Below are 22,500 nucleotides of genomic sequence, written 5' to 3'. Positions count from 1 at the left end.
AGAGAGAGAGAGAGAGAGAGAGAGAGAGAGTACATTTCATTAATGCAATACAGTATGAAAGGGTGAAACTTTTATTAGCAAGAACTTAATTATCAACGTAGAACTAAATAATGGCAGAGAGAGAGAGAGAGAGAGAGAGAGAGGAGAGAGAGGAGAGAGTTGGAAGAGAGAGAGAGAGAGAGAGAGAGATCTTAAAATAGGAAAAGATTTGGAAGTATACCTCCATGAATATTTATGAATTATCATTCAGATTCTTCATTGGTTTTTCAGTCATCAAAAATTACCATAGGAAAAAGGAAAGGGGTTTGTCATTAAAAAAATAAATAAATAAACAAAAATAAATAAATTAAAAAAACGTCGTGAGATACGGTTGTTTTTTTCAATGATAAATAGAATCATAAGGAAGTTGGACATATTTTTGAATAATATTGACTTACCAAAAGAATTTGAATAAATTTTTGGTTCACTTAAATTTCCATAGAGAAAATTTGACTAATTTGTCTCACGCAAAAAAATAATAAGAAATTAAAATAATATAATATAAATAAATAAATATTGTACTTAAACGAGCTTCAATTTTCCATTCGCTAATATTACCAAACTGAAGGAGGATCGATTTTAATTCACCAAACTTATCTTTGGGAAACAGGACGGGAATTTCCGTTCACCGAAATAGGATTAAATTTTTTCGGTCACCAGAATTAACATAGTGAAACAGGATCGAACCTCTTTTTATTTAATAAAAAATCACTATTCAGATATGGGACTGAATTCTTTACTATTTAAAATTATCATACTTTAAAACGGACTAAATATTCTATTCCCAAAAATTACCATACGGCATTGGGATCAATACCTCATTCACCGAATAATTACCATAACATTAGAGAATCGAATCCTCCTTCCTCTCTCTGTAAGCTGTCATTCATAATCTGAAACTCCTTTCCTTCTTACAGACATTATCACAAGGAGTGGTTGTATCCTTCAACCTCTGTAACTTGTCGTTCAGAAACTCCACAGATTTACATACTTCCTAAAATATAATATCAAAATTCAATCGAATCCAAGCCATCCTGTCGCAACTGCCAAATGTGGGCGTGGCCTAACTCATCGGCGTATGCGTGTATGATTACGTACATACGCAGATTCATCTCGGTATGCGCAATGCTGTCGCTATAGTTGATTGCGATATATGCCATGGTGACGTAATCAGCTGACTTTTTTTTTGGCGATGATCGCCAAAACCAGTCATTACGACATGAGCGTCCTTGAATCGCCAATGTGTGACACCGGCATTAACGTTCCAAAACAGGAAAAAATCCTTCCTTAGTCGTAACATTTCTTTCAGAACACAATTAGCAGGTGTGGGACTTGACTTTGAGAACTACGCAAACGAGCAACCACACCCACCTGGAAACTTTTCATCCTGGGGGAATCTTTTTGTAATTAGGTTATCTTCCGTATTTTCTTTACTCCTTTTGTAATTATAACACAAGGAAGTTGGTACGAGAATATACGACGATCCTAAGATAAATAAGTCAATTTTGTGAAAGTTTCTCAATCAAAAGAGTTTTTTCGACTTTACCAAGAAGTCTTAAATAAAAAACTGCTTTGCAAACATTATAGCGTTATACATCAGATATGATGTGTCAATCACTTTGAAGGACAGAATTGAAAAGTTACAAACGAACAAAACCCGTGAAGGTTATAGAGCTTAAAATCTGGATTAATGAGAATGTTAACAGCACAGCGAAAGGAACAGAGAGAAAAAAGAAAACAAGTAAAAAATGCGGATTTTGCTCGGCGCAATCGAGTTTTCTGTATGAAGTATAATGCTGTATAAAACCATCAAGTATGACCAGCAACTCTCCAGTTGCTCACCAGATGCGGCAGAGTGAGCGTGCGTCCCGTGGCTCCGGAAAGCGCTGTCAGACGCACGATCATGGCTAACTTTAACCTTAAGTAGAGTAAAAAAAAAAAAAAAGACAGAAGCTAGAGGGTAGCAATTTGTTATGTTTGATTATTAGAGGGTGGATTATCAAAATACCAATTTGCAACCCTTTAGTCTCAGTAGGGATTTATATCTGAAAGTGGGCGGACAGAAAACTAAAAGTTAAAACACCGAGTACATATAATCTATTGACTTAATCGTCTAAAGAACACGGATAACACTCAAGTGTTTGACTGTACTTGGTCTTGTATGTATTATGTATGATGTATGTAGTGTATATATATATATATATATATATATATATATATATATATATATATATATATATAATATATATATATATATATAAATATGTATGTATATATAGTATGTATATATATATATATATGTAATATAATATATATATATATATATATATATATATATATATATATATATATATATGTGTGTGTGTATTTTAGTGAATTCCAACGATACTGATTGTATATTACCAAAAAAATTACTTAAAATGGCTCTTCAGTAAACTGTTTTATTTAGTAAAATCCAGAAAAACTGATTGCACATAACAAAATATGGTTGGTTTCAAATATGGTATTTCGGGTTGTGACCAATGCATAGGGACAAAAAAAATGTACGCTGTTGTTATTGTTATTACTAAGAGTAAATCAGCCATACGCCGGCATGGGCTCTTGCTGGGAAAGAAGACCATTTGAGGAAGATTAAGCAAGAATGCATCGAATTCGCATTTCATATGTTCATTTTGCTTTCGTTCGATAAAAGAGACTTCTGGGAATGGGTGAATAGAGATGGCAAATAGAACATTTTCAAATGCATCGCTAGTTCCTATCTCTCTGAAAAAGGCAGAAAGACTGAAAGAATATTTTATTACTGACAATCCTATCGAGGGGAAGAGTTCGACAAGCAAAGGAAGGCGTGTAGGTTGTTTTGAAAGATTGCTGTGCAAAAGTGGTGTGTGTGTGAGAGAGAGAGAGAGAGAGAGAGAGAGAGAGAGAGAGAGAGAGAGAGAGAGAGAGAGAGAGAGAGAGACTACATACACAATGAAATACTGTACCCGACTTGCATCAAAATCAGGCGACGTTGCATTTGTACCATAACTTACCTGTGTACTGGGTATCTAAACATAATTACAATATACGAGAGAGAGAGAGAGAGAGAGAGAGAGAGAGAGAGAGAGAGAGAGAGAGAGAGACTTGAACCCTGACTGCAAAATATCAATAAAAAAAATACCTGGCAGGTAACTAACAGCCTTACCTGTATATAGGCGTGCCAGCATTTCCTCTGTACCACAGAATGAGAACGACCCTGTCGCTGTGTAGGCTCGACGTGACGTCACACGGCAGTCGGGCCCGTTCCTGTACCATGGCTGTGGCCGATGCGTACACGGCTGCAAGGAGAGAGAGAGAGAGAGCGTGAGAGTGAGAAAGAGAAAGAGAGAGAGAGTGAGAGAGAGATAGCAGTAAGTTACAGTCAATTACGACGGAACTGGGGAAAAGGGAGATACGTCAGCCGCCCTGGTGATGACCTTTATATGACAGATAGCGGGATGCTGCCCCGCCCCCCTACCCACCCAAGGGGGAGGGGGGGGGGGCGGTGGTGGTGGTTTAGACTCACATAAGTAACAGTCAGAAATACAATAGTTTACGGCAACCGAGGTCGTATCGTGTCAATGCCCGGACGCATGTGTCGTATACTTCACGCGGACCTAAATCAATGCGGACGATCTCATTGCAACGGCCGTATAACTTGCAATGTTTTCCGGCTAATGGGCGTTTTGCGCATGCGCGGGTACATTAACGCTTTATCATTTTCAAGGTGTGTTTCGTGGGCCACACATTCGGAAGCTGCATTTCGACCGGGATTAAGGGCTTGAGATATTACGGGAGGAGGAGGAGGAGGAGGAGGAGGAGGAGGAGGAGGAGGAGGAGGAGGAGGAGGAGGAGGAGGTGGTATGTTTATGTATGTATAGTATACATATAGTATAATATATATATATATATATATATATATATATATATATATTGTGTACTCACCCTAGATCGATCCCAGGCAAGAGGTAGAACAATATTCTCTTGCCTGAAAGTTACAGACAATGGAATTTTATTTCTTTAATTTTAATATATCACGTTTCATTAAATATTCATCCATTACTAGCAGAGATATATTTCCTACGCGCGTTCCTCTGTATGTTCCTTGGGCGGAATAAATGGGAAATATCTCTAAAGAAATAGAAAATGTGGAAGAATAATAATTACCATCATCATTCATGAAGCTCATTTCCTTCCCTTTTGTCGCCCGATTTTACCTGAAGAGACAAATTAAAAGGAGAAAGCTGAAATTTGTGAATTTTAACGGTTTTAATGTATTTCCAAAACACAACGGGATTTTAATTCCAAAGGTATTAAATTAAACTTCGCGCCTTTAATATATTTCCAAAACACAACGGGATTTTCATTTGAAAGGTAATAAATTTTGCGTTTTTAATATATTTCCAAAACACAAGGGGATTTCAATTTAAAGCGCATTAAATTTCGTGTTTTTAATATATTTCAAAAACTCGAGATTATAATTTGAAAGGTTAAAAATTTCGATGTATTCCCAAAACATGACGATATTTTAATTTAAAACGTAAAAAATCTCGCGTTTTTAATGTATTTCCAAAACACACCGTGATATTAATTAAAAGAAAAAATATAATCTTATCGAAGCCATCTGACCTGAGCGAGTATATATAAAAGTTCCACTCCAGGTGAGACCGAGAGAGGCTGGCAGACAGGCGCTTGCAAACAAGCAAAAAGATTACCCCCGGGAGATACCCATCTCCCTATTCAAGCAAACGCCTTGATGATGTATGGCCGTTTTGCAAAACGATTCACCCGGCGGAGTCCTGAAAAGGCAAAGTAATTGAAATTCGCCCCCGCCGAAGGAACTCCAAAATCATCAACCCTCCCCCCTACCCCGCGCGACTTGATTTACGGCAGAGAACACACCTTGTAAACAGTTGCTGGGCGGCTTTTTTTGAACACAGGGTTTCTTAAGAGGGACCATTGTTATTCTCTTGTTCAGTGTCCGAGGATGTGTGATCTGAGATTTTAAAGTTACATGCGTACCAAATATATAATATATATATATATATATATATATATATATATATATATTATATATATATATATATATATTATATATATTATATATGGTAAGCATGTAACTTTAAAAAAAATCTCTGATCACACATCCTCGGACACTGAACAAGAGTAGAACACACACACATATATATTACATATATATAGATATATATATATATATATATATATTATATAATATATATATATATATATATATAATATATATATGGTTACGCATGTAACTTTAAAATCTCAGATTTTAAAGTTACATGTTATGTATTTAAGAATGGTTATCTTATGTAAAAGAAAAAATTAATTTACTAACGGACCGTTAAGAAAACATAAAGAAACACTAATTAAAATTCTTTTCCCTTTGTATTTTACGCCAAAAAAAAATATTTATAATAGTACTGTTAACACTAGAAAACAAAATTTTTTGTCTCTTTTACGTAAAAGAAAAAAAAAATGTACCCAAGCACCGTTAACAAAAAGACGGAACCTTTTTTTCTAGATATTTCCGTCCGAGTTCGATTCAATTGGTTAAGTCATCATTTGCATTTTTGTGAAATCAACAAATACCGACGAATAAACATTTAGAATTCCGGTGCTGCCCATATTTCCAGAGGGAGGAAAAACATTTATTTTTTCTGTTTATTTTCTCTATATTTGGTAACGTTAGGGCGCCAAAAAAATATGCATCCATACATTCCGTCCCTGTATCAAATTAATATGAATGACAAATCATTCCCCTTTCCTCGCAAAAACAAACAAATAGACGAATGGAAAAATCAGTGGACAAAAAAAAAAAGTAAACATAACGGGAGGAATAAATGCAAAGAATTTCGTTTGCTGTGAAGTCAGCTGTGCATTTTGTTTTCTTTGGACAAACAAAGCTTGTGACCTATAAAATATTCGTTAGAATTAAGGGATGTGTGTGTGTGTGTGTAACTTTCCTGTACGTCTTATATCCGAGGCTGAAGTTTTGAATGACGAGACAAAAGTCATTGGTCCCCTCTAATAATAATAATAATAATAATAATAATAACTAATAATAATAATAATAATAATAATAATAATAATAATAACCAATACACCAGACGTGACGCTGATTGAAAAAATCAAGAAGAAAGTATCACTCACTGATGTCACAATAATATAGGACACCAGAGTTGAAGAGAAAGAAAGGGAAAAAATGGATAAGTATCAAGACCTGAAACTAGAAATAAGAAGTATATGGGAAATGCCAGTGGAAATTGTACCCATAACCATAGGAACACTAGGCACGATCACAAGATCCCTGAAAAGGAACCTGGAAAAACTAGATGCCGAAGTAGCTCCAGGACTCATGCAGATGAGTGTGCTCCTAGAAACAGCACACTTAGTGAGAAAAGGAATGGACTCCCAAGGAGACAGGAAGCAACCCGGAACCCTATACTATAAGTACTACCCAGTCGAAGTGGAGGACTGTGATAAAAAAAAAATATATGAATAAAATTTTTTTTTTTAAATAAAAAAAAGTAGAAACAAATCCAATTTTATGTATGGGTACGAATATTTAAAAATGCATCTCTTCAGAGAGCTTTAGAGAGCCTGTACGATTCCCTTTTCAATCAATGTAGATTTATTTTAAAAATATATGTAGCCATATATATATACACAACCGGGGAATTGTTTCTCCATTTCAAGACCCAAGCTACTACGAGTATTTTTCAATAATGATAATAATACAAGCCTCATGCTACTATGAGTATTTGTAATAATAATAATAATAATAATAATAATGGATACTGAGTGGCTGTAAACACACTGGGATATTTCAGTTTTCTACAGCTTCATGAAGAAGCATCCTAGTCAGTGAAATGCGTTCATCTTCACCTCGTTTTCTAGATCAGTGAAATGTGTTCATCTTCACCTCGTTTTCTAGATCTGTGAAATTCACGTCAACTTTCACCTTGTATTCAAGTCCCAACTAATTTTATTTGTTTTACTCATCCATGCATTTGAACGTGTTTCAAAACAGGAACAGAGCAACCCTGAAGAGAGCCATATGCGAATGGCTGAAACGGCAGCAGTCAGATTAAAAACAAATATTAATGAAAAATAAAATAAATTTTTTGTTGATTCTTCCAAAACTTCAACCTTGAACACATGAAGGTTGCAGTTGCCAATTTATCGGTGGCAATTATTGAAAATTAAATCAGTTATACATCGCGGTGAATATTTTGTAATGAGGATACGGTATTCGTAAAATCAAATCGTAAGAGAGAATTTATATCATTAAATGAATACGCATTCGGACATGTATTCGTTTTATGCATATCGCATACCAAATTATAAATGGACACGTATACTTTTGTGGTGAGGATACAGTGTTCTTCAGATTAAAGCTGAATCATAAGAGAGCATCCATATTATCACATGAATATGAATATCGCGTATAAATGTATGTATATTTCCAAAATATCGTAAGCAAATATATTTCAGGCTATAAATGTACCATACAAATACATATTTGTTAACAAAAGGTCAGTAGAACATTTACATAACATTGCATAAAATGCGGACAAAAAGGATTAAATTATGCACCTTTCTGGTTTATGTATTATTTCTATGTTTAAACAAATATAATGTTCTATACAACACACACACACACACACACACACACACAACACACACACACATATATATATATATATATATATAATATATATATATATATATATATATATATATAGCATATATATATATATATATATAGATATAATATAATATATAAACAATATATATATACTTAAAAAATCACAGTAGATGCACGTGACTTCAGTAAATAAACCGAATACCACAGGAAAATGATAGGCAGGAATCCAAGCGCTTTAGTCTTAGCAAAATGTCTTAGTAAAGACGAAAGCGCTTGGTTTACTGCCTACCATTTTCCTGTGGTATTCGCTTTATTTATTTATATATATATATATATATATATATATATATATATATATATATATATATATAAAACGTACACACACACACACACAGAATCATCATAATCCAGGAACATCTTATCCCCTGGAAAGGCTTCCCACTGGAAGTATGATGCTGATGCTGCTGATGATGAAGAAGTCTCCAGAAAATAGCAAGAGAATTGTTCCCGCTTAATTCGTCTTCCAGCACGAGAGGGGGAAAGATTAATTAAAGTCTCGCTTTAATCTAAGCTCCTAGTATTCGGGAAGTCCTGGTACTGTGAAGGTCCTTTGCAAACTTCCGTAGAGCTTTCCCGTTCTCAGCGGGAAGGCGGCGCCCTTCCGGACTATGCAGTCCCATTTCCTTCTGCTGCCTGATAGGCGTCGTCACACTTCCTGGCCAGCGACGAGGACCTGGTATTTCTTAAGTAGAGCGCCTCGTAAGCTATTCTTATGTATTTATGTGTGTATGTATGTATATATACACACAGATATATATATATGTGTGTGTTTGTGTTTGTATATTCTCTCTCTCTCTCTCTCTCTCTCTCTCTCTTCCCCATGACGTAAAATGGGTGCCTTAGATAAGATCTCTGTAATTTCTTATTACGAGCTGCTAACCAAATTGAACCAGTGTACGTCGCATCTAGTCATGTTTTCCAAAATGTCTGATGTTCTCAATACTACACGTCAATTTTCACGCCTAAATATTCTGTTTATAATACTAAACCGTCTTCCGGTCGCTTTGTTATATGTATAGGCTCTAGATGCCGGCTGTCGAATCTGGGCTCTAAATCAAATGCAAAATGCTCAGTGTTAATCTGTGTACCAAAAGGTCATTAGCGCGAGCATTGTTGAAGAATCAGGCGTCACGCTCTCCCGTCCAAATGACGCGAATTTGTCAACACCAATATTTGCATGCCGGATGCAAACACGCATCACGGCTTTTATCTGTCATTTACCAACTGCGAACCGAAGAGTTTGTATGTTGTATGTCCCGACAAACAAGTTTAGTCACAGATAGATCATCTACAAACTTCATTCTCCAGGCGTGGAATGGCCGGTTGCGAAATGCGCGCGGCAATAAAATATAATGATATTGCATCGGGCACTTGTTGGACAAACACGAAAACTGTGCAAGTCTAACTGGAAGTTTATTCCTAAAGCGCCAATTATAATCAGAGTCGAAATTTAATGGGAATGAAGCAGAAATGATATTAGGATATGCGCCGAAAGAGACTCTCCTCCTCCTCCTCCTCCTCCTGCAGGTTTATGACGACTAATTACTTACACTTCGCTGGAAAGGCTTTTGCCGGACCTCCGCGGGGACAATTGAACTGGAAAAACCCAAGGGGGATGTGATAAAAGCCTTTCCAGGTAATTCCGGCACAGCTTGTTTGATAGGCGGGGGAAAGCCTTATCAAGTCCGAATCATAGCAGATACACGGCAGTTATGGCAAACGATGTGTAGGGAAGGGGGCGAGAGAGAGAGAGAAAGAGAGAGAGCAAAAGAGGGAATGGAAATGAAATGGAAATGGCCTGGATGGGGGCTGCAGGTTTCCAGAGGGTTCCGTTCGTTTGTTTCCTTTGCTGTGCATTCATGGAAAGTTCCCGATAATCCAGCACACCAAATCAGAATGTCGAATGGAATAAGTCAACTTCCAACTGGGTGGCAGAAGAAGAGGTACCTTTAGATTTTAAATGAGTCTCTGAAACAGGTAACATCGGATTGGAAATGTGTGCTTGATAGAGCAGATGGTACCTACATCTCTCAGACGACTGTTAGAAGCAGAGGTACCATACTAAGTCCTAATGAATATCAGAGGGTACGCATAACTCCAAAGCAGCTGCTAAAGGCAGAGAGGTACCGTGCGTTCCCTAATGATCAATTGAATGTTTCATCAGCTTCAAAATGAATGCTACTTTAGAATCAGTTTTCACAAGTTTCCAAGTGAAAGCTGGAAGGTAACACCAGCTGCCCAAGGAAAGTTGGAAGGTATCATGAGCTTCCTAGTGAAACTTGGAGGGTATATCAACTTCCAAATGAAAGTTAGAAGGTATCATGAGCTTCCAAGTGAAAGTTGGAAGGTGCCATCAACTTTCGAGTGAAAGTTGGAAGGTATTATGATCTTCCAAGTGAAAGTTGGAAGGTGCCATCGACTTTCGAGTGAAAGTTGGAAGGTATCATGATCTTCCAAGTGAAAATTGGAAGGTGCCATCAGTTACTAAACGAAAGCCGTAATTATCGAGACCAACAACTTCCACTGACTGTTAAAAAGTGTTGTCAGTTTCCGAGAAGCGTTCAAAGGAATAGCTGGAAGGTACCACCATCAGATTTCAAGTGATTTTCTAGAGGTAGAAATTCTCACGCATCAGGCAGCCAACCAAACCTGACTGCTACCACCCTCATCACGTCCCTTTAATCGGAAACGGCGGCGAAAGAGTAAAACCAGGCGGAGATTATTGGCGTCATTTTCTTTCAATTTGTTCCCCGTCGGATCTCCTCTCCAAATATAATAAATACCCGATCGAGAATCTCTGCCCTTTGAAGAGGCGACCGGTCCTCCGCTCCTCCGCTTCACGGATCAGAGCTCCTGTAGCCAATCATCAGAAACACGACGATAAGTGATCTCATATCGACGGCCAAACTTGCTACAGATAGCGGCAGCAGCAGGAGAGTCGCTAAAGTTAGCGACGCGTTAGCCCAGGCCGACGACGCTCAAGGTGGGGATAATTCGCTCCCCCCTGCCCCCAGGGACGGGGTTCGTTCGCTCCAACTTCTTCGGCGCTTATGTCCGGAATTGCTGCAATGTGCCTTCGAGAGAGGGGGGCGGGAGTTTGTTTTAAGGACTCTCTTTATTATTATTAGTATTATTACTTTTTTTTAAAAATCTTAGACACGAATTCACATACTCGAAGTATCTGGGTCCATCGAAATACTTCTGGATTTGGGTAACCCAGTTCTTTCCCTCTTCATTTACGTAAAGATTACCTCCATATACGCAAACACACATACATATATGTGTATATATAAATATAAAAATATAAATATAAAGGTAAGTACATATATACATGCACATACATACATACACAGTTCAGTGACCAGCCATTCACCCTCGCTTGTTTTTTTCAGTCAATAAGAAATATTTTATTTTTCCGACTATACCCTTATATTACTCGAATTCTCTCTCTCTCTCTCTCTCTCTCTCTCTCTCTCTCTCTCTCTCTTGACATTCCCGCTGTCCCTCAGCTCTGATCGAAAGGGAGAAGGAAAAAAAAGGAAATAAATAAATATATAAAATAAAAAAGCAGTCTTTCTCCCCTTTCAGTCAGCTGTCATGACATTTACAGGACCTTTTAATTACGCTTTCAAAGGGTTGCCTTGGCCTTTTCAGGCGGCATTCCTCTTGACCAAGAGATTTTTGCGCGCGTAGATTACATGTATATGTATATTATTATACTATATAATTAATTATATTATATATATATGTATGATATATATATATATATATATATATATATATATATAAATAGTGTTGTGTGTGGCGTGTTTGTGCATGTATATGTATGTATGTATTTATAAATATATATGTACATATCTATATATAAACACACACACACACATATATATATATATACTACATAATATATACATATTATATATATATATATATATATATATAATATATATATATATATATATATATAGAGAGAGAGAGAGAGAGAGGAGAGAGAGAGAGAGAGAGAGAGAGAGAGAGAGAGAGACGTCTCCCCCTCACCTCTTCCAAGTAATACTCTGATCTAAATCATCACACAAACATCCACATACCCAAATGCTTTCACCAGCAACGTTTCCCCGTACTGTATTATCCAACGATATTAACAGCGTTGTTTTTTTACGAGCCCGTGCAATTATTTAGGGGCATTACGTGCATGCTAATGAGCAGCGTTATGTAATGCTGGCACACTGATTAAAACAACTTGCTTTGATTATACTCCGAAGTCATACGGAATAAATAGTCCCCGTTTAATATTATCCACAGGACGTCGATAGTTTATGTCTGAGGTCATTAATTGTGGGGTTCTACGCTCCCACGTGTGTTTCATTCAAGTATATCAATGGCATACACATACCAGGAATTATATCCTACATACAAGGAATTAACTATATCCCACTTACATACAAGGAATTATATCCTAAATACTTACAAAAGAAGTATACGCATGTCTTTAATACATAAAGGAATCTATATCCTACGTACATACAAGGAATTATATCCAACATACATGCAAGAATTCGTGTCCTACGTACATAAAAGGAATTAGTATATCCTTCATACATACAAGGAATTATATACATGAATCATAGCATCCATACATACAAGGAACTATAGCCTGCATACAAATAATGAATTACAACCTACGTACATACATGCATACAAATGAGGAATTATATCCTACATACATATAAGGAATTATATATCATATACATACAAGCAATCATATCCTTCATACATACATGGAGTTATATCCTTTATACATACAAGGAATTATATTCTTGGTACATACAACGAATTGTATCCTCCATACTTAAAAGGTATTTTATCGCTCCTGTATACAAGGAATTATATCCTTCATGGATACGTGTGTTTTTATATCCTAGTCACCCATTGGTAGATGCACATAATTGTACAGGTTTATGTGACACAGTACCTGATAAATACACTGGGTATTATGCAGTAATGACCACAGAAATACCACCTTTTCTGTGCTGGAAAAGGGTCAGTTACTATTAGAGACCCTGGTGGATGTATGTTATTTATCGACTGCAATTTTAAGTACGATTTAATCTGTTATTGTCCATTAAACAATGCAAAAGGCTCAATTCGGTAGGATTTCTGGTAAATAATCAAGCAAAATTTAATCCAAATGGGACCATTGCCAGTATCTTAATTTTCCATATGCACCTTGGGTACCGACACATGAATCAAGCAGGTAGTATAGTATCTTAGTCTGTAATTATTATCATTATAAGAACCCTTTCAGTTTTTATTCTGTCCTCCCTCTGATCCAAAAACTACTGAGGCTAGAGGGCTGCAAATTGGAATTTTGATCACCCAGCCTCCAATCATCAAACAAACCAAATTGCAGCCCTCTAGCCTAAGTAGTTCTTATCTTATTTAAGGTTTAAGTCAGCCATGGATCGTGCATCTGGCAGCGCTTTTCGGAGGCATGGGACGCACCCTGACCCTCTCGGATCTGGTGAGCGACTGAAGAGCCACCGGTCGAAGCTGATGGTTTCATACAGCATTATACGTTGTACAGAACACTCGCTTGGGCCGAAGAAACTTCGGTACACTTTTTTATTGGTTATTCTTTTCATTCACGTCAGATGAATTACGTTCAGACTACGAGGCGAACAACAGAGCTGCTGCCACCTATCCCCCAGGTATATACGTCCCTGCGGACTGACTGTGCCACTTCATGGCTCTGTTCACCAAATCAGATCACTGGGTTATTTATATTCCAGCAGCTTTCTTTTTAGCTTTCTTTTTAAGCTTTCTCTTTTTTTCTTTTTAGCTTTCTTTTCTTGATAGCTCTTGTTTACCAAATCAGATCACTGGGTTATTTATATTACAGCAGCTTTCTTTATAAGGTTTCTTTTATAGCTTTCTTTTTCAGCTTTCTGTTTTAAGCTTTCGTTTTCAAATTTCTTTTTTTGGCTTTCTTTTTTCAGCTTTCTTTTTCAACCTTCTTTTTTTAGCTTTCTTTTTTCAGCTTCCATGCCTTTCCCGCCCTCTTAAAGGGGCGCGTTCCAGTCACTGGGGGATCGGAAGCCACTAATAAAAAGAGCGAAAAGTGGATAAAGGGACAAATAAAAGGCAATATCATCAGGCAATTATTATCAATTGGCAACTACACAATGGAACGGGGGAGGGGGGAGGGGTGCTGCTGGCAACGAACAGCAAAAAGAACAAATCAAATCATTTCCTCTTTTTTCTCTCTCTTTTCAGTCTCACAACATACCGAATTAAATAATGTGCATTCCTGCCAAAAAGGCTTTCATGAATTCAAATCTAAATCGGAATCAGTTTAATTTATTCATTCATGTATAAATGCATGTATTCGTGAACAAAAATAAATACTTCGTGGATTCATGTATAAATGTATACGCTCCGAAAAAATAAAGACTGGTTGTACATGCCGTGCACCGAAGAATGTACATGATTTCGGTCTTGTTAGTGAATTAATGAAAAATGTGTTCGACCGCGTCGACGTTCGACATCTTTACTTGATACGTAACTTAATAATTACTAATTACACATAACACGCACATACACAGTAGTATATATCTATATATAATATATATATATATATATATATATATAGATATATATATATAAATTGGTATTATATAACTCCATTTACCGTTAAACATGCCTAATTACTATTTAAAAAATTCATTGAAATATATATATATATATATATATATATATATATATATATATATATTATATATATATATATATATATTATATATATAACATAAACATGTGATATATTTAAACGCCACACTTGCAATTACGCGTATTCTTATACTTACACACATACATACACTTCCACACACACACACACACACACACCTGTTCACCAATCCAAAACAGCAAAACCTGATTCCACTCAATTCCATCTTTTCTCAGATCTATCAACTCTTCCATCCGGCGAAAGAGAAATTACAGCGGAAAAACAATCCACTTTCCCTGTTCCTTCGATGGAACAGGAGAGAAACCGGGAATATCAATAAAACCAATCACGATGGAAAGAAGAAACACAGACACGGGGACTAAGGGGAAAAATAAAATGGAAGAACCGAGAGCAGCCGAGAAAAAAAAAATGCAATAAAGGGAAGTAAAAATTGTGGGAGTCGAAGTCAAATAGAATTGTGAGAGGATTGGAGGAAAAATCGAATGAAAGGGAGGAGGAGGAGGAGGACAAAAAAAAAAGAAAAGATAGGAAACAAATGGTAAAATAAAAAAAGGTCAAATATGCCCATTTTTGGTGGGCGACTGGAGACGTCGCATAATAATTTCCGTAAAAGTAAATATATAATAAAACGGACATATTCTTTGGGCATTCATTGATTTCATTTCGTTATCTTTATGTTTGTCTCTATTTTTTTTATTCATTGTTTCATATTTATTTCTATTTATTGTTCACTCCTCCACCCTGAATACTACCGTAACAGTCAACTAAAAACAGGTAAAAACATTTTTATGTCGGTAGAGGTACATATAAATTCTCTCTCTCTCTCTCTCTCTCTCTCTCTCTCTCTCTCTCTCTCTCTCCTCTCTCTCTCTCTTCTGCTCTTCTTTTCCTCTCCTTCCTTCTCCCCTCTCTCTCTCTCTCTCTCTCCATTCGAGGTAGAGCGAATTAGATATTAAAGGACATTTGTAGCTCGATGTATGTATGTGTGTATGCATGTATGTACCTATCTCTCTCTCTCTATACATTATAATATATCTATATATTATATATATATATATATATATATATATATATATACGATTATTATATAACGCTATTGCTATATGTGTATGTATGTATGTATATAAGTATGTATGTATGTATGTATGTATGTACGTTATGTATGTATGTATGTATATATATATATACTATATATATATATATATATATATATATATATACTACAGAAACAATAACAGCGAACACACACACACACACGCACAAACAAGAATAAAAGCCCAAATTGGCCCCTTCTCGAAGAGGGCGAAAACAACAAAAGGCGGAAAACTCAAAGGATTTTACGTCGGACTGAATAAAATCGAGGAAGATTAGCCGGCGGTAAAGAGCCAATGAAACTACCGTTAGCGGACGTTAACCGGTCCATTGGCCCTTAAATCACTTTTAACGGTTAACGGCGCGTTGAGGAACCGAGAGGAAGCGAGACGGTGGTTACTGTTGCTAAAGATTTAATAATAATAATAAAAATAATAATAATAATAATATGCCCGTCGGTTGCGCCTGCTGGAGGCGCTCCTCATCCAGCAAATAAAACCTACACTGAATACGACGCAGGAAGAATTCCTCCTCCCTACGAGTATGAGAAGACCTGCCACCAACAATGACACCACCGATCATGACAACTCTACGGAAGACAACGCCCCCGAACGAGGTACTCCTGCAGCCGATGGAAATCAAAGTAGCCGTGACGTCCCACAGCGTAGCGCAACGCCCATCAACGTTACAGCGCCGCTCAGGAGGTCCAGGCGGCTGCAGGATATGCTGCAACGCAACCATCGGCTCGAAGAAAGTGGCTCAGGCAACCAGTGAAAACAAAGACTCACCGTCACCTGCCAATAGGAGACAAGCATGGGGCAGACCCCCTGCTGTCAACCACAGATATAACGAGGGCGGACACCGCACCAACTCACGGACGTCCAAGTGGTATGTGGATGTCACAAATTAACGCCGCATGACATCACAAAACAAACCACTAGAAAACTCTCAGTCATCACACACAGATTAAGGCTAGGATACCTGTGCACCTGGCAAATGATAGGAAATGAGGGCAGGTTATGTCAGTACTGTGACCGAGAGGCAATCCAGCCCCTAGAACACTATTTAGGTCGAACCTAACTGAAATAGAGCTGACACCGGCACAGATCACCAGACACATCCTAAATAACATAGGGACACATGGGAATCTCCTAATGTCTCACCCACCTCCCAGGTAAAAAGAAGAATCACACGGCATTTCTCCATAGACACATGGGAATCTCCTATTGTCTTGCAAACATAAAACCAACGAAAGCTACACAATGCACAAACCCTCTACTTCACTGTTTGCAATGGGAGTCATAAACATCTTTGGGAGCATATGTATAAGTGTGAGTATGCATGAACATGTATATATACTATAATACTTGCTTAATGTTGGTTTGATATATATTACAATTTTTCAGATGCTATACATGAACATATATATATATATATATATATATATATTATATATATTATATATATATATATATATATATATATATATTGTGCCTAAATGTTTATAGGTAACTTCCTACTCAGCACTCTCCAGCTAGGCTGAGTCTCACTGCTATAAAACTTTCTCTCCTACTGATGGGTACCGTAAGGTTCAAAGGGGTTGCATCCGCCTGTCACCCTATCTCCTTTCTACAATAACCGCCAAAGCACTGTTTTTTGTATCTTTACAGATATTCCAGTTACGGGTGCTCTAGGAGCAAGAGTCGTGCCAGCACAAGGCTGGCTTAATCTCCAACAACAACAACAACGCACCAAGATCAGTCCACCCTCAGCTTCCCAGCCCGAGGATGTCTGGCAGCTCCAGACGAAACTCGCTTTAAGAAAGTCGAGAGAGACGAGTTTAAGAGTGAGAGAGGAGAGAGAGAGAGAGAGAGAGAGAGAAAAATCGTTAATGACTTTGATGACTATGGTATCATAGATTTATCTGTAAAATTCAAATATATACACCTATTTTGACCCTGTATTTGACCATGACCTCAATAGGCGCTCTACTAGCATGTTTAAGTAGCACCGAAAAAGCCGCTATTCGCAAAATTGAGAAGAATCTCTACAAGTGTAACGCTTTTGAAGTAGCCATTACTTTTAATAAAATATGATAATAATAATAATAATAATAATAATAATAATAATAATAATAATAATAATAATAATAATAAAAATAATAATAATAATAATATTATAGGTTCATTTTCAATCAGAATGGCCAAATAAACTTTTCAGAGATTTGAAAGGCTAACATGTCACTTTTGATAATAATAATAATAATAATAATAATAATAATAATAATAATAATAATAATAATAATAATAGGGTAGTTTTCTTTGGAAACAGATGATACGGCAAAACTCCTCTTTGAAAATTTGAACGGCTGACACGTCACTGGAAAGGTCAGTGCTATATTCACTGAGCCACAGAGGGCCTGATATGCAACAAGTCAGCGGTCCAGATCCCCAAATTGGCCTGGTAAAACGAGGTCAATGGTCCACATCCCCAAATTGGCCTGGTAAAACGAGGTCAATGGTCCACATCCCCAAATTGGTCTGATAATAATTTATACAAATCTTAACATTAATAACGACACAAATATATTAATAATAAATTTGATCACTGACAATATAAAACACAATTAAACATACATAGTGAATTTAATATTTTCAAAGTCAATCCCAACGATATAGATTCCATTGAAAGCAGAGACAGGCAGACAAACAGACAGAAGTACAGAAAGACAGGCGAACAATGTCAAACATGACACAAGAAACGTAACGGAGAGGCGCGCGAGGTCACTGTGTATAAAATGCTATTTTTATTTAATCTTGTAAAGTATTTTTCCCCCACTCGGTTCCCGTAACTCCCCACTCCTCATAACGTCCCCCCCCCACCCCCCACCCTTCTTCTCAACAACGACACACCACACACAAACCAGCTATAATGTTTCCCACGAGTTAAGTAAGAGCAAACTCCGCTAAGAACCAAACACGTTTCTCGTCCACTTCAGTCACCTACTTGAAGGGCGTCTCTCTCTCTCTCTCTCTCTCTCTCTCTCTCTCTCTCTCTCTCTCTCTCTCGAGCGCAACTTTCTTGTGTTTGTATTACTGTGGAGAGATTTTCAGAAGAGGAGGAGGAGGAGGAGGAGAGACCTAAGAACTGTTGTGAGGTGTCTCCCTTTCTCACTTATTCTAAAAATGAGTTGAGAGGTTACGTCCCCCTCTCCTTTCTCTCTCTCTCTCTCTCTCTGACGGAAGGAGAGAAAGAATATGAGGGAACAGGTCAGTTATTCTCAGGAAAGTAGAGGTTTCTGCCCTTAAAATATGTAAAATATGCTTCTTACTGAGAGGCATTCTCTCTCTCTCTCTCTCTCTCTCTCTCTCTCTCTCTTTGACGGAAGGAGAGACAGAATATGAGGGAACAGGTCAGTTATTCTCAAGAAAGTAGAGGTTTCTGTCCTCAAAATGTTAAGACAACCTCTCCCTCTTGTTGAGAGTCATTCTTCTCTCTCTCTCTCTCTCTCTCTCTCTTCTAATTACCTGTCTGTTTTACGGCTTGTTTATTTCTCATTATCTGTCTGTTCATCTCACTGTTTCGCTATCTGCCTGCCTGTCCCAAGTCTCTTTCAATTCTCCGGCTGCCTGTCTTAATCTCTTTCTCACTCCATTCTTCCTTTCCCAAAAGAACCCACCTCTTTTTGGGGAGGGAGGGGGTGTGTTTCTGTCTCCCTCTGTCTCGTCCCGTCTCGGAAAACAGGTAAGCGACTCCTGCAGGGCAGAAAGGATAAAGAGATGTCCTTCCTTCTGCATGTTAGACGCGGCTAACCGAAGTGTGACACGCCAATCGATCTTCCTCGCCCCCTTGTGTGACGTTTTCCGGACTTTTGCTGAATCACCTTCTCTCTCTCTCTCTCTCTCTCTCTCTCTCTCTCTCTCTCTCTCTCTCTCTCTCGTTGTTGTCTTGAGAATTTTGCGAGCACGTTATTTTTTCTTTTTGGATTGATGACGGCGTATAACAGAAATCAATCAATCAGTCCTTGGATTCCCTAGCTTTGCAAAGCCATAGATAAGATGAAGATGATTTCTATCATTATTTCTAAGTCAACAGTGAATTTAAGTAAACTGTTTGTTATTATTATTATTATTATTATTATTATTATTATTATTTTATTATTATTATTTTTATTATTATTCTTTTATTTAAAAATAAAATAAACAATAACGGCAGAATCACAGAATTGACTCTATACAACATTCTTTCAATTCTCCTTATGATTTGTCTTTCTGGCACACTGGTATTATTATTATTATTATTATTATTATTATTAAAAAATCCTCATAGTAGAACGAGTCTTCATTTGGAGGAACAAATCCACAGTTTTGTAAATGTACACATATTTTAAATTTAAAAACAGCAAGGATGGCTTTCGGGAATCTGTTCGGTTCCCCTTTAAATATATGTATGTACATTTACATAACTGTGGATTTGTTTCTACATTATTATCATTATTATTATTTCGCAGAAAAGCATCAAGGCACTTTCCAAATGGAATTTTAACCAAAACGTTTACCGCATAGTTTGTTTGTTTGTATGGTGTTTTTACGTTGCATGGAACCACCAGTGGTTATTCAGCAACGGGGCCAACGGCTTTACGTGACTTCCGAACCACGTCGAGAGTGAACTTTATCACCAGAAATACACATCTCTCACTCCTCCATGGAATGGCCGAGAATCTTACCGCTTAATTAAAAGGTCAGCTGGAAAGGTCATTCAACTCATTATATATCGCTATAAAAGGACCTTAGCCTTAACACTTCCTTCATGGTCTCCAACAAGCCGGAGAGGTCAGGGGTCACTCGCTCTTGTGGATCTGAAAGACTTCCCACTGAGACATTCTTGGAAGTGGATATTATTAGTTCACGAGTGTTCGTAGCGATTTTCCTTCTGTTACTGGACTTGGTCATTCTGTTATTGACTTTGTAATTCTGTTATTGACTCTGTAATTCTGTTATTGACTTTGTAATTCTGTTATTGACTTCGTCATTCTGTTATTGACTGTAATTCTGTTATTGACTTTGTAATTCTGTTATTGACTTTGTCATTCTGTTATTGACTTTGTAATTCTGTTATTGACTTTGTAATTCTGTTATTGACTTCGCCACTCTGTTATTGACTTTGTCACCACGTTATTGACTTTATCGCTCTGTTATTGACTTCGTCACTCTGTTATTGACTTCGTCACCACGTTATTGACGTCGTCATTCTGTTATTGACTTTGTCACTCTCTTATTGGCTTTGTAATTCTGTTATTGACTTTGTCACCTCGTTATTGACTTTATTGCTCTGTGATTGACTTTGACTGACTTTATCACCTTGTTATTGATTTTATCAACCTTGCTATTGACACTATTACTTTGTTATTGAGTTCATCACCTCGTTATTGACTTTATATGACAGAGAATGTGAACGGAGTTACAGTAAAAGGAACGAAAGGGGTTGCAGCTATGGCCCGAAGGGACGCTGCAAAGAACCTAAAGTAATGCCTACGGTGCACCGCATGAATTGCGAGCTGTTTCTGTATCGAATAAAGAATTAATTCTTCCAGCCTTATCAATTAGAAAACTGGAATCTATCAGCAAAGGATTGTGGCCATTGTTAATGTTGCAGACACGTATAAATACGAGCTGTAACGTTGCTTTGAAACTTAATGCTTTACCTTCATTTATTCTTCATTGCGTATGGGTCCTTCTTCACGTTTTACAAAGCTGAATGAAAAGGCACGGAAAAAGGATGTATGCAAAAAAAAAACAAAAAAAAAAAATATATATATATTTGGGTAACAATATGAAATACTGAACATTTTCGAAAACTCCTGAAGAAAGTATTCTTTTAGAGAGGAAGACTCTAACGAAGCTTGTGTTTCCCAGAAGTCTCCCAATTTGTGGTCATTTTTGTAATCCATCTTCGATTCTCTTCTCGTTAGGGATATTTTTAACCAGATGTAGTATTGTCATGAACTGAGGGATATATGTATAGGTGTAATTACGTGTTGATTGGGGGCAAGGCCTGTAGCGGGTTTCGACGTAATGTTGGCGAGCCTTGTGCGTAGGTGATTCAACATTTAATGTTGGGGAAGTTTTCAGGACCTGAAGTTCATTCACGCCTCAATATTCAAAATAATGACTGAGGCACTGAAATTTGTTAGGAGAAACGGCTTAATGTTTGGGGGAAAAAAAAGGAAAACATTTTACAAAATGTTGACTTCAAAATGACTCATCAGCCTCCGAAATTATATGGGTCACAAACAAAGCTAAAAAAAAAAAAAAAAACAAAAAAAAAAAAATTTATAAATTTCAATTACCGCCATTGACTGCAGTCCCGCAAACACGCAAGCACATTCTACTTCATAACGAGGAAACATTCAAATAATTAAAGTCGACCTCTGTTTTCTGCACAGTGCTGCCCTAAAAAGGCAAAACGCATCAACTCCAAAAATGCGATTTTTGAGATTTTTATATCAATGGAATCTGCAAAAAGAGGCCAATCTTATCCTGAAGGTAGATTAAGCCTATCTTGCCCGTAAAGAGAGTTTTAAACAGGCAAAATGCATCAACTCCACTGGTTTTCTACATTATTTGAAGGCAAAATGCATCACAACCATTCTTTTGCGCCAGAATGCATCAACTCCATAATGTTATGGACATGATGCATTTTGCCTGAAAAGGAAAGAAGCACATCATGGAGAATAGTGCGTTACACTATGGACATGATGCGCTTTGCTGAGATACAAAATCCATGATGAATTTTGGAATATGCAATATGCCACACAAAAACAATGGTTGCTTGCTAGGATTTGAAAAATGCCTGTCCAAAGAAAAAGACC

The 22,500-nt window shown here is 37.1% G+C and overlaps 1 protein-coding gene across 4 annotated transcripts in view; it reads right to left on the bottom strand.

The window, feature by feature from the left end:
* LOC135195759 (synaptogenesis protein syg-2-like) overlaps positions 1-22,500 on the bottom strand; it is a 926,712-nt gene that overhangs the window by 193,843 nt on the left and 710,369 nt on the right. For all 4 annotated transcript variants that reach the window (XM_064222210.1, XM_064222209.1, XM_064222207.1 and 1 more), the window contains one exon: positions 3,224-3,356. In XM_064222210.1, coding sequence (XP_064078280.1) covers positions 3,224-3,333 — 110 coding nt within the window. In that variant the 5' untranslated portion in view covers positions 3,334-3,356. The remainder of the gene's footprint in view (positions 1-3,223; positions 3,357-22,500) is intronic.

Source organism: Macrobrachium nipponense, chromosome 16, assembly GCF_015104395.2.
Source record: "Macrobrachium nipponense isolate FS-2020 chromosome 16, ASM1510439v2, whole genome shotgun sequence".
Classification (NCBI taxonomy): Eukaryota; Metazoa; Arthropoda; class Malacostraca; order Decapoda; family Palaemonidae; genus Macrobrachium; species Macrobrachium nipponense.
This window is presented reverse-complemented; position numbering and strand designations above follow the sequence as displayed.